The sequence below is a fragment of the Lygodium microphyllum genome, chromosome 12 (genome assembly GCF_053477565.2).
Source record: "Lygodium microphyllum isolate KBCC chromosome 12, Lygodium_microphyllum_v1.1.10, whole genome shotgun sequence".
Lineage (NCBI taxonomy): Eukaryota > Viridiplantae > Streptophyta > Polypodiopsida > Schizaeales > Lygodiaceae > Lygodium > Lygodium microphyllum.
Window position 1 is genome coordinate 78,888,060 of NC_141146.1, and position 13,782 is coordinate 78,901,841.

The following is a 13,782-nucleotide window of genomic DNA, read 5'->3' on the forward strand; positions in this document are numbered from 1 at the left end:
TTGCAAGTAAAGGGAGTATTAAAAAAAAAAAGAGACATCCCTCAACTCTATTGTGCCTAGGCAAAGACACTAGGGAAGTGAATATGGTGGAAGATGAGACACAACACTCCCTTTGTCATATCCTAGGCTAACTCATGCAAGTTAATTGACCTGTGTGTGGTCGGTGTGCTACCCTACCTACTTTGAGTTAGAAGTTTTTGACATTTTGCCACATAAGGAAAAGGGACTCTTTTCCCTTGTTTTTCCTATAGGGTTCAACATCATGAGCTTTTGGTGGGGAGTCGGGAGGCATTATATACTTAGCTATATGGAACTAAAAACACAGGGTTGGATGCTCAAAGTTTTTGCCTAGCTAGGCATGTGGTCCCTCTATCCTAGATGCCCATAAGATTTGTTGTAATTCATAATTTGTGAATTGCAGTGGTAATTTGCCTAAAACTCTGTGTTCACGAAAAACATCTTTTACAACCAATACAAAAACCTTTGGATGTGTGGACTTGCAAGCTTTATTCGATCCTTTAAGTTTATAGATTGACTAGAATTTCAAGGTATACTACATTCAAACTCATAATTTTATTGTCAAAAACCTTGTATCAATAATTCTACATTCTAAATATTCAAGTTTGTAAGATGGAGTTGATTGCAAAATGATGTGTTTTTATATTAAATTTTGCATTCTCAATGACAAACCGAGATCTAAGATAATAGAGAGAGAGCTAATGAATCATACAAGTTAGCTCTATTCATATTACAAAATGAGAGGCATCTACTTGAAGCTATATCAAGCACTTGCTAGAAGCTTAGCTATTGTCTTGACATTGGAGGACACATAATCCCCATGGACATGTTCTTATACAAAGTAAGGTATGCGGATGCCCCAAAATTCCATTATAGGATTTTCACTTGCACATCAAAGGGAGATGCTATGTTAGAATATCTCAAACATGAGTACAAATAGAATGGCAAAACTCAACTCCTTAAGTACTCGATGAAGAAGGCAATTGGTAAGCAAGTCCACACTTGCAAAACACATATTATAAAAGCTCAAATACAAGCAATAGTTACATAAATTAACTTTAAGATCACATGAAAGTAAGTGTAATAAAAGACGATCATAAAGAACCTTACAAGTTAAGGTTGGGAAGCACCATAGATATGCCTTGATGTTTTACCCTTTTTTCGTGCTTCAATGGCTGCAGTAAAGTCCATCTCTTAAAGGCTACCTCCCTTGATAGAAATTAACATTAAAGCTTCCATATGTGCTGCAACTAGTTGATTTCTATTGCATGTCTTGATTAGGTTTTGAATGGAAAAGCCTATTTTGCAAATGGTGATACTAGAACATTGTAACAATGCAATTTCACTAAGCTTTAACAAGTTTCGATACTTCTCGCATAGCATTGGATTGAAGCTAATTCGAGTCCAAGTATCCTTTAAAGCCAAGTTTTTCCATTGCTATTGATAGTCCCATTGCTATTGATATTGCCTTAAAATTAGAAAGAAATTTGGGGTTTTTAGCCTCCTCAAGCATGTAAAGATAAGCTTCTTTTCATAAATTGAATTGACATTATGAATTGATTGATATAACAATACTTGAAAGTATAGGACCAATTACTTAATCAACTAATGGGGTTAGAAGCATATTAGAAGTAGAGTTGTTGAAATTGAAATCACTAGTTTAAGGAGCATAGGCCATTGTAACCTATTAATTATGTATGATGTGTACAAGCATGTGTGTTTACATATCTAGGCACATATGTTAGAGAGAGAGAGAGAGAGAGAGAGAGAGAGAGAGAGAGAGAGAGAGAGAGAGAGAGAGAGAGAGAGAGAGAGAGAGAGAGAGAGAGAGAGAGAGAGAGAGATGTATTAAAGTATCTCATAAAAACACAAGCATAATAAAATAAATAAAACACATATATAAAAATTAAAAATTTACCTTATTGATTGGGTTGTTGGACGAAGGGCTAGGGTGGGCCGTTGGATGAAGGATTGGGCCACTGGGGGATGAAGGGCAGTCCATTGAAGGAAGATGGAGGAGGAGGAGGAGTCGAAGATGGAGATGAAGGAGGAGGAGGAGGAGGAGGAGGAGCTAAAGAAGTAGGCCAGTGGAGGAGGATGAGCCGAAGATGAAGATGGAGGGCAAGGAGGAGGAGGAGATGAGCCACTAGGACAATGGGCTCGCTAGGTCATTGTAGGAGGATTGAGGAGGAGGAGGAGGAGGAGCTGAAGATGAAGATGGAGGGCGAGGATCCACTGGATGCTAGGCCGCTGGAGGTAGGGCAGCAGACCAAGGGCAATAGACCACTGATAGAAGATGGAGGAGGAGGAGGAGTCGAAGATGGATATGGAGGGGGAGGAGAAGGATGACCTAAAGAAGAAGCAGGCTTGACCACTGGAGGAGGAACCCTCAAAAATGAAGATGGAGGGCGATGAAGATTAGGGATAGGAGAGGAGAGGAGACGAAGATAAAGATGAAGATGCAGGGCAACGAAGATGAAAACGCAGGTAGCAGATGATGGAGGTGGAGAAGTTGGACTTAAGGAGTTGAATGAGGTAAAGCCTGGAAGATGAAAAAGACCAAGGACTCAAGGAGATGGGAGTGAAGAAATAATTTGAAAAAATAGTCATGACTCACAACTCACTTTGGATGCTGCCCACCCTTCCCATTCTACTATCTAGAATCTACATGTGCCAATTTCCAATTTCCAAACTTTAATGCATTCTACTATCTAGAATCTACATGTACCAATTTCCAATTTCCAAACTTTAATGCATTGCCCAACCACCTGACTATTAACACCTAATAAATAAAATTCTGTTACTAAATAATTTTCTAATCTTTCTCATATTTTTAATCATTAATAATTATACCTATCAAGTATTAAGCCATGAGTTATGCCTCATAACTCATGACTCATGAGTATTTAAATTTATATATTTAATAAATAGTAATTATATTTATGATACATGCCATTTAAACATATTTTATAAATATAATATCGATTCAAAAAATTCATGTGCAATGAATATTTATATTTATTTATTGGTCTAGATATTATTTTACATGCAAATCATTTTTATTTTCATTTTTATGAAATTCGTTAAAATTGTTATTTGTATTTTAAAAGGTGATTTTTGTAAAATTGTAATTCATTTTACATTGAACTTCGATTTTTTTGAGCCCTACTAAAACTTTGTGTGAGTACTAGTGGAACCAAATTGAATCCAACGGTTGCAACTTGCATCCATGGGATGGATCATGGGTGTAGAGGCTATAGCTGGTCAAGGGGGCCGATCGTTTGGCGCCAAAAACTTTTTCGCACGAAATGTTCGAAAACGGCAACATTTGGAGGCGTTCTCTGGCGCCTTCCCCACTCCCCACTCCTCCTCCTCCTCATCAATGGCAGCCTAAAAATACAAGGGAAAACATGCATCTACCTGTCAGGGGGGGACATTCTTCGCCTTGCTTACCTCTCAAATACTAGACTCGTGTCACTCGTCTCTAGCAGCCATGAATCTCCGCCAGAGATCCAGCTGCATCAAATACTCCTCCGACAGTGACGAGGTCAAGGTATCTCAATCTTCTTCCTCCGGCCCCGAGAGCATCGTTGTCGTAAATACAAGGAAGCGCAAAGTGCAGGTCTTGCGGTCTAAGGTAAGCCCTGACTCGAAGAAGGTTGCTAAGGCAGGCGCTCTGCTGCGCTACGCGCAGCCTAATGTGACAAATACCAACGCTACTTGCTGCCTTTCTCCGAAGAGAGTCGATATGGTGCAAGACAGCGAAGACGATGACTTTGTGGAGCGTCCTGCATCGAGCAGGAAAGGCTCGAGTGGTCAAACAGGGAACCTAGAGGCGAGGAGGAGCTCCAGCCGACTTGTAAGAAGAAGCTACAAGGAAGCTTCCTCTTCCAGCGAAAGCGAGTTCCAAGATGGAGGCAAGAGCCCTACCAGGTTCCAGGAGGCTGTCCTGGAAATTGCTGAAAACTCCTCGGATGGAGAAGACGGGCTTCCCGACTTCACTTCTTTTGCATTCAAGAGCATCAAGGAGACAGTGGCGCGGAGAGTTGAGGTGCCTGGAAGACGGCGATTGACCAAGCTGGCTTCATCTTCCCTTAATACCGGAGTTGTTCCTGCAGTCTGTGTCGATCTCGAGGATGATATGAACGATTCAACAATGCCAGAGAAGCCCAGCTGCACATCCGGAAGAGAAGTCTATCGTAGAAGATGCGCTCCAAAGACTCTTATCGAGTTTCATTATTCAGACAGTGAGCTCTCTACCGAGGAGCTGCCGAAGAAGCCAGGGAAGAAAGACAGGGCAAAGCCTGCCAGCAAGGACGAGAAGATTGTCACTAGCCTCAAAAGGGAAGTTTTGCCAAGGGCTTGTGCCCCTAAGTCCATCCTGGAGATTGAAAGCTCAGACTGCGAGAGCGAGCCTGTAAAGAATACCACAAAATCTGAGCAAGTAATAAATAGCATTGGTCAAGGGAGCTCTAAAAGTACCGCAGGTGAGCAGGATACTACTCTCAAGCTTGAAGTGGATGCGTTTGGATTGCTCCTCGGCGACGATCATGTTAGAGGTGATGTAGTGAAGCGAGTCTCCCATATTGAGAAAGTCCTTTCCGTGAGAGGAAGAAACACCGAGGGTGCCATCTATTGCGTGAAAGAAAGTGGGAAAAGTTACAGGAAGGTTACCCTTGTGAAGGAAGCTCTCTTGATACAAAAGAATCCTCAGCTGTTGAGAAACTTCTGGAAAAGAATGGATGACCTAGGAAGAGTAGATGGCAATCCTGGAGAGAGAGAAAATGGTCCTGCATTCAATCCACTGTATATCAAAGTTGACAGAATCATTGCTGAGGACCGCAGGGGTAGAAAAGATTACTATTTTGTGAAGTGGTGCGGACTTCCTTACTCAGAAGCCACATGGGAACTAAAGGAGGACCTTGCAGGAGACAACGCGGCTATTGAGCGCTATTTGTGGATCCACTCCAATGCTTCAACCATGGTACCTTTAATCAGTGAACTGCTCTTTAAAGATGGCCGAGTGCTTCGTGATTATCAAGAGAAAGGCTTAGCGTGGATGGATCATAATTTTCAGAGCCGTGTTAATTGCATCCTTGCAGATGAGATGGGCCTTGGGAAGACTATGCAGGTCCGTTTAACCCTTGTCTTGCAATACCACGTCCGCACTCAACTGCCACTGTAGTGTTAATCCTTCGTATAAAAGGCTTAGACTCTTGCTCTATAACTCTGCCTAACGAAATTTTGTAGGCTGTCTCCATGCTTCAAAATCTGCGAGTTAAACGGAGAGTCAGAGGACCTTTCCTGGTCATAGCACCAGTTTCAACTTTAGGACACTGGCAAAGAGAAATTGAGTCTTTAACAGACATGAATTGTGTTACGTACTGTGGGTCTGCGGAAGACCGTGATATTATAAAGCAATACGAGATTTTCATCCCCAAATCTCAAAAGATCAAGTTTCATGTAAGGCTCTTTCTTCTTTTGCATCATTTGCGTTATGTGTATTGCTAAACCGTTGCCTGCTCCAATGAAAGTTATATCCCTCTAACAGGGCTCTTTATCAATATCCAGGTTCTGTTGACAAGCTTTGAAATCATGATGAAGGATGTGTCATTTCTCGCGAAACAGGAATGGCGATATTTGGTTGTTGATGAAGCTCACAGGTTTGCTTGCTGTAATTTCTGTATGCTGAGGCTGAGGTTTGTTCTATGTGGACTGTACCCTAGAGTCTAAGGTACGAATGCCCAGTTCTGGTTTTAAAGGGGTGAGTGGGGAAATTGACTCCAGGTTGAAGTCAAAAGATTCCAAGACCGCACGAGCTCTGAAACAGCTCCAAGTAGGAAAAGGCGGCCTTCTTCTATTGACAGGAACACCTGTTCAGAACAACACAAAGGAAATCTTGTAAGTAATGCTGTGATGATTAAACATCCAACAAAGTTTTGGCATTTTGGTACGTAATGTGGTGGTACTATCGACTCTGCTTACTTTGCCAGTTCGCCGATACTAACTGCATCATAAGCTGATCCCACATGTCGATAATGTCCTGAACCTGTTTAGCTTGAGGTTTTGCAGTAGCCTCTTAAGTGTGCTAGACCCTGAACGATTCGGTGATGAAGAAGACTTCCTCCTCAAGTATGGTGATTTACAAAATGCCGAGCAGGTGAGTCATACTTTCTTACGCCTTAAAGCTTGGGCGAGTGCTTTTATGAAATACTAAGTGGTGTCTAAATGATACGCTTGCTTGCCCTGACTGTGGGTGGTTATGATGTAGTTTAGATGCAACTTCTTACGTATTGGCAGGTAGGCGATTAGCTCAGAACAAAATTTATCTGTTGTCCAGGTCAAAGATCTCCAAGAAATCCTAAAACCTAGGCTTCTCAGACGAATGAAGGAAGATGTTGAGAAGAGCATTCCTCAAAAAGAGGAGGTAAAACCACCTTTTGCTTCCTTGATACTTACGTATGCCAAGTACTATAAAGCTTCAGTTGAGGCAGAATTCGTGCATTGTTTGCAGACCATAATTTGGGTGGAGTTAACGAAGGAACAGCGACGCTACTACAGAGCAATCCTTGAGAATAGAATAGCAGATCTTTTGAAGGGTTCTCAAACAAGCAATATCCCGAATCTTCGGAATGTGGTGTGTACCTATAATATGTTGTGGTACAAAAGCTCTGTTCCGTTGTCTCTGCTTCTAGTTCTCATTATGTTTACTCCAGGCAATGGAGCTCCGAAAGCTATGCAATCACCCTTTCCTTTGCAATGGATTGCAAGAAGATATAAATTTGAAGCTTCCTAATGTAAGTTCTCCTGAAGTTGGATCAGTAGCGGTCAGTTGGTCAGTAATTCTCCCTAGCTAATAACATTTTTGCTTGTCAGGAGGAAGGTTCCCAGAAGGCTCTCTGCCAAGCTTCAGGGAAAATGATGCTTTTGGATAAGCTGTTGCCAATGTTGAAGAATGCAGGACACAGAGTTCTACTTTTTTCCCAGGTATATTCACTTGCAATACCAGCTTGTTGCTTCTTATCTATGCCTTTTCTTGATCTTGGTGTTTTGGACAGTTTGCAATCATGTTGGATCTTTTGGAGGACTACCTCGACGTTAAGAACTACTCCTATGAACGAATAGACGGAACTATACGTGGATCTGACCGTCAGGTAAATCTATCGTTCTGTGGTTGGCACTGGTTCCTTCTACGTTCGTGTTTTTTCCGCAGAAAACTGCAAAAACATGTTGGTAAACCTATGGACCTATGGTTATTCGTTCATTTCATGTTAATGCGTAAATACAGAACATGTTATGTGGCGAAGGCTTATGTAAGTAGGGCAGTTCCATTTGCGTTATTCAACGCCCTTCTCCACAGTTATTGCTTTGCGCTGCTTTAGTTGTACAGTTCGGCATGCGCCAGTTGCATGCAACACGGGACCTGCTGAGCATGTCAAGTCGTTTCCTTGCAGGCAGCAATTGATCGGTACTCTGAGAAAGGTAGCGATACATTCGTTTTCTTATTAAGCACAAGAGCTGGAGGATTGGGCATAACCTTAACCGCTGTACGTGTAGCATTTTGAGCACATCTTCATAAAGAATCTAGGCTAATCCTAACTCTTCTTTTATTATGTAACGTCACAGGCGGACACTTGTATAATTTATGATTCTGACTGGAATCCTCAGAACGACCTTCAGGCAATGGCCCGATGTCACAGGTTCTTAAAGCCTTACATTTGATTCCTTCTATATGGCAAACTATGCTAGACACATTGCAAACATCTCTGTTGGCCTGACGACTCTGCCTTGACATGTAGGATTGGTCAAACCAAGGATGTCCGAATCTACAGACTCATAACAAGAAATACCTATGAGCAGCACTTGTTCGAGTGCTCTTCACGCAAGTATGGACTTGATGAAGCAATCTTAGGTAGTATGCAAGCAGTGAGTCATGATAGCGATCACAACAAAAATATTGAGAGTCTGTTAAGGAGAGGGGCTTATGATATACTGAAGGTAAGCTTAAGTGGGAGCTTTACCATGCTGTGTGTTCATGCTGAAATGTCTTAATAACAATGGATTCTCGAACATGAACTTATGGACTACAGGAGGACGGGGAGGCTGAAGCTGCAGCCTTTCATGCCCAAAACATCGAGCAGATCCTCGAGAGCAGGACAGAGAAACGTCTTATTGGCGGGTGATGATCCGATTTATATGCTTGTTTGCCGATGTTTCATGTCTTAAAAGTAGTTTTGATCACTTTACTGACGGTCTGATACCATGTCTATGCAGACGTGGCAATAATTCTTTCTCGGTTGCTACATTTATATCCAACCCTGAGGTTGATTCTGCAGGAAATAATCCGGTTCCTGATCTTGATGGAAACACACCGCAATTTTGGCAAGAATTGCTGCCGGAGGCTTGTATCGCAGCTCTGCATCCTGACAAACAAGAGCTAGTAGTCCCATGTGGCCCTCGGAGAAGGACAAAGGTCAACTATAGAGAACGACATGTGGCTTCCGATGTGGAGTCCTCTGACGAGGAGTATGAAAGATCTGAAGGAAAAATTCGCTCCACCAAAAGGAAAAATGTCCAAGAACAAGAGGCTCAAGATGGTCTCAAAGAGTGGTCCGAGAAGGATCTGAAACGACTGGAGAATCGGCTCATTCAGCTTGGACCTGATCGTGCAGGTAGGTGTTGAAAGATCTTCAGGCTTAGCTTTATCAGCTCAGTAATTATATCTTTGCTATTACTAATCCTGCTTGACGCAGAACAAATCATGGCGGAGGCTGGATTAGAACACTATGGACTCGATCAAACGCAACAGCTGTGCAAAGCAATAGTTCAGTTATGTCAGTATTTTCAGGCAAAGAATATACGAGGTAATGATGTGCATGGAGCCACGAATGAAAACTCCAGAGCAGACGTGGAAGATGAAAACCTTGCGAGAAACTCCAGTTTATCAGCGATACATTCATTTCCAACCCCACAGCAAGCTACCAGTTGGAATACATGCACATTTGCAAGCTCTGGAAATACTAATGGCTCTGAGATAGCAGGGGCGCCCAAAGATAGTCATGTAATGGTGCCTTCCAAAGAAGCCTCTGACAAGAACACAGTAGGGAAAGCTGAGATGCCTTTGGTTCCACCGTTTGCACAAAATGCTCTGAACTCTCAAGGCTTTATGAGTCGGCTACAGAAGAATGCATCAAGGTACTGTGTTATTTACGGCAAATGTTGCTACTAGATTACCCCTAACTTTCTATCTCTGTCTAACGGAAGCTTCTTGGTTCAAGTTCTAACAGTTGTAAATCTCTCTGATGGGATGCTAGCGGCGAGGAGTGCGTGGTTTCTTGAACTGATGTCAAATATGTGACCGCTGCAAGTCTTGTGCCAATGGATTGTTAACTTCCGGTCTTGAAGTCTTGCAGTCTAAGCAAGCACACCTTACGGGGACTGCTGAGTTTGTATACAAGCTTTCAATAGACAACTGTGCCCATGTCATTTGACCTTAGGTGCTTGAGGGATTTCAATAAGCCTAGAAGATCTTGAATGCGTTGTTAGTCTCACCCTTTGGAGAGCTGCTAGGGGCGTGCTTAACACGTCAGCACGTCCATTTGATTCTGAAGGGCAGAGACACAATCTCAATGACCAAAACGTTGTGTTATAGAGCAAGTGCTGTTGAAACCTTGCGTTTTGGGAGTGCTACATGAAGTATTATCTAAATTTTTAGATCAACATCTGATGTAATAATTTTATTTCCCGGAGCAATTGATGTCAGGAATAATTCAGATACTTCCTTCTGGTGTGGGCAATGTAGACTAAGCATCTTGGCTCATGCTTAGATGCGTCGCAAGTTTGTAGAAATGTCTCTCGCAGGGGATGTTCGTGCGCAGAAAGGTCGATTTCTTGGAGTGATGACAACCATGTTCCTCCTGGGAGGCTTTGGATAGACAGATTATGAGGGTTGTTTTGAAGTCTAGGTCCTTGAACTTCTGAAATCTTGGTCAAAGACAGCTCATGGGACACCTGAGTTAATTTACAAGCTTTTCATAGGCTTAACAAATGTGCTTGAGGATTTCAACAAGTCAAACGTGTTCGGATGCATTGACATTTGTGAGTCTAGTTCGGCCGATAACGAAAACAGATGCGCTTTTGATAGAATATGTGAATGCAGTTTGGTATTGAGGATAGTGATTCGGCTTTTCTAGAAACATGCTGGGGATTTAGAACACGATGTCGTACAGTCTAGCATATGTCTTTACCAACAGATTTGTTTACCTAAGTGTACCTGTAATGTTGTTTAAAGAGAGTCTACTTGTGAAGAAGCTGAGCCTACTTGTGAAGAAGCTAATGTCAGGCTGTAAATTAAACCAGATACTTGCAAACTATCCATGAACGTGAGGAGCTTGCAAAAGCCTTTTCTAATGGCCGCACCCTTCCCCCTTATGTTCCAAGGCAAGTTTCTGCTGTTTAACTGATTAAATTGAAGACTTGAATGCAGAGGAGAAACCGAACTCACAGTTCTGTAAACAGGACGAAGAAGCTACCAGACTGGTGGGGCGAAGCCGAAGACTTAGACCTGATGGTGGGAGCACACAAGCATGGCCATCGAGATTTCCATAAGTTGAGGTGATTGGTTGCGTCAAATTGTCGAGGATGCACTGCATTTGAGACCAGCATATCTTGTGTGTTTCCTAGATTACTAGTGAATTTGAAAGTAATTGCTTCCTCTTTGCAGGGAAGACAAAACTCTGCGATTTACCTGTATATTAGAATCGTTCGGTTCTACACATGACGACAATCCTATCAATGCCGACAATCCAACCAATAAGGTATGGCAAATTCCAATTTATATGGAAACTAATCCACGCATGAAATTCTTTGTTTATTATGACTCACCGACTGGAATCTTAAATACCACAGGAGCAGGAGCGTGGCTGGCCAACCGATGCAGTGCTGATGTTAAGGTTGAAGAAGCTTATTCATGCTCTTTCATATGACTATCTGGAAATAGAAAGACAAAAGAAAGAGGCAATGAAGGAAGCAGCTAGAAAAAGAGCTCTCGAGTGGAGGTAGGCTGTGAACTCTCGCGTTGCTTCAAAACCTGCATTCTCCTCTACCTAATTTATGTATACACTATTAAATCAAACTCTGATGATGCAGAGCAACCAAGGACAGGCAGGAAATAGAGACGCCTTTACCCGATGAACTGCGTAAGTCGAGTCCATCAAAACAGCTCAGTTACAGATTTAGCACGGAAGCTGCCAGGCAGCAGAAAACACCCAGCGATATCTCCCTCGAGATCAAGGAGGTAGCCAAGCTGGCTAAAAACCAAAGGTCAGGTCTATTTCGACCTCTGGTCTCAAATACAACAAACCTTAACAATGGTTTTGATGAGCAACATAATCCCAATGACCACGTGGAATTGCCCAATTCAAGTTCGGATAGTGAAATAAACGGCTTCCCAAGAACTAGTTTCCAAAAGACAAGTGACTTGAGCAAGTTGCATTCAGGCCTGGTTAGGAAGCACGCTGTTGCTCCAATGGACTCAGTGCCACCATTAACGTCTACCATAAATGATTATGGCTCAAAACTGCCTCTAAATCAGACGCAGTCACCTGCTGTGTTTGCTGCACAGAGGACTAGTAAGGAGCCCACTACTATTACTACTGTCAACGAGAATGCAACCACAGTTCTGTCTAGTTTATGTTCTGACAGAACGCTTGTGAAGGATAAGTACTGTGCACAAGCAAAGGTACTATGTAGATTCTTGCCTTCTTTACAATTCCGTAGCTTCTGATTACCATCTTCATAATTTTGTAGCTTCTGATCGCCATCTGAAACCTTTTATGTCCTGTGATCAGAACGGAGGAAGTGGTTTTCCATGCAAGATGCCCTCGGATTATCGTGCATTCCGGCATCCAGGGAAGGAAAATGCATCTGCAGTGCCAGTCCATGCTTTGCCGCTACCTTCTAATCAGTCCACACATTCAAATGTACTTGTTTTAGCTACTTTTCTTTTTTTGGGCTGCCAAAAAACACTTCATTCTGATTGACTGTATACAATTGTTTTTAGCCTAACGGTGATGATAGTCGACCTCTAATCCCGAGTTTTGGCACAGAAAACCTGTCCGCCTTGTGTCAACAGTAAATCTTCCAGTACAGTGAAGCTCAATCGTGATGCACCCTTGCTGCAGAAGGTAAAATATTCTCAAATGTTGCTATTGTGCCACGCGATTAGGGCTTTTGAGAGGATCCTTTAATGTTGCTATATTGCCACGAGGTTAAGGTTTTCCCATGCTATTGACAAGCTTCAAACCGGGTGCAGGAGAAAGAAGGTGATGTGCTAAAGCGAAGAGTCTCGGACGCCCCACTTGTGAGTAAGAAGCCAAAGAGTGAGGTGAGCAAGCAACAGACCTTGCTTGGGTTCTTAGCCTCCAGGTCTTCACCAAAAACAGGCCTTGTGAACAGCAAGACCGTCGAATCACAAAGCATGCCAGACATTGTTGTCTTGCCATAAATTTTGGAACCCAAATGTTTTGTACATCTTGTATCGCGGCACCCAGCAAAATGCTGTGTGCTCCTCTAGTTTATGTTTTCCCAAGGCATCATCCAGACCCCATCTAGTCTATTCAAAGAACTGCTGCCGAATCTCAAAGTGGCAACCTTGTTTCCTACAGTCCATAGTATGGCTCCAGAAAGCACTTCATAGGCAAGAGCTCTCGAGTCTGGGCTATAAAACGACGACGAGACGTCAATTGCTGCTTTGTTTTGTAAAATCTATTTTTATTATATTATATATTATTTTGTAAAATCTATTTCTATTATATTATCTATTATTTTAGCTATAGGTTTGGGAGGTCACAAACTTTCAGAGTCTCTCTAACTTAGGTTAGTTACATGTCAAGTAGCGGATGCTCACTTTACAAGTAATAATAAATCAAAATATTTATTTAGGGTTGAGCGTTCCCAGTTTTTTACATATTGGAGAGGATATAACTTGTTGTTTACATGTTAAATAGGTGAACTCTTCGCTCACTTTTGAATGGGAAATATCTTTTGCTCAATTTGTATCGTAAAATGTTAGACAAAAGTGCACTTTTACACTTGTAATCAATCAAAAAATTATAAATACAATAAAATTTTTAAATAAAAATATATTTTTGATGCGTAAAGACTCTGTGCCCATGTTAACTGGCGCTTCACACATAGTGCGTCCTGCTCTATTCCTCTGTCTCTCATGGCTATGGCAAATCTCTCTTTGCATAGCTTGCGGATCATGTCTCAGCTTCTCTCTCCCCCCATGTGTAGCATGCAGCAGGTGCCAGAAGCAGGGTTAGGAGCAGCATCAAATGCAGGACAGCGGTGGCACTGACAGCAGCGGCATCTCTCTCTTTCTCCTAGTGTGTTTCGGGCTTGCGTGCGTACGGAAAAATCTCAATCTCTATCTCTCCGAGATGGTCAACCTTCAGTAGCTCAGTATAGCACACAAACTCTTCATCGACGAGGTCTCATCCGAGATCTGTGCCCTCTTGGATCTTCAAAACTTCACTTGCTTTAGACTCTCTTTGCGCGCCATGTAGCACGCAGCGTGCAAGCGTCTTTTAAGAGGGTAGCGGCTTTGACTTTCAGCTGTGCAGCACGTAGCAGGCAGGCGGCGTCGATGAGAACAGTGGCGGTAACATCAGTGGTAGTGGCGGAGGCAACATCCACGACAACGGTGGCACCTCTGTCCGTCGTGTGGGCAAGCGAGGCCCTCGTTGATGAGAATGAGTGGCA

At 42.5% G+C, this 13,782-nt stretch overlaps 1 protein-coding gene across 1 annotated transcript; it reads left to right on the forward strand.

Annotated features, from left to right (window-relative positions):
• The first annotated feature begins 3,308 nt into the window (after positions 1-3,308).
• Positions 3,309-12,851, forward strand: LOC148027958 (uncharacterized). Its single transcript, XM_087689652.1, has 24 exons — positions 3,309-5,149; positions 5,269-5,481; positions 5,590-5,681; positions 5,806-5,919; positions 6,091-6,178; positions 6,359-6,445; positions 6,533-6,655; positions 6,735-6,815; positions 6,895-7,005; positions 7,077-7,172; positions 7,473-7,565; positions 7,645-7,718; positions 7,818-8,016; positions 8,109-8,197; positions 8,293-8,690; positions 8,772-9,213; positions 10,378-10,458; positions 10,537-10,632; positions 10,742-10,835; positions 10,927-11,075; positions 11,167-11,758; positions 11,868-11,999; positions 12,126-12,203; positions 12,332-12,851. The coding sequence occupies exons 1-24, from the start codon at positions 3,512-3,514 to the stop codon at positions 12,521-12,523; spliced, it is 5,352 nt and encodes a 1,783-aa protein (XP_087545778.1). The 5' UTR covers positions 3,309-3,511; the 3' UTR covers positions 12,524-12,851.
• Positions 12,852-13,782: the final 931 nt, after the last annotated feature.

Coding starts and splice junctions, on each gene's coding strand:
- LOC148027958 (XM_087689652.1), top strand. CDS start 3,512: ATGAATCTCCGCCAGAGATCCAGCTGCATCAAATACTCCTCCGACAGT. Junction 7,719..7,817: donor GCAATGGCCCGATGTCACAG/GTTCTTAAAGCC, acceptor CTTGACATGTAG/GATTGGTCAAACCAAGGATG. Junction 11,759..11,867: donor AGTACTGTGCACAAGCAAAG/GTACTATGTAGA, acceptor TCCTGTGATCAG/AACGGAGGAAGTGGTTTTCC.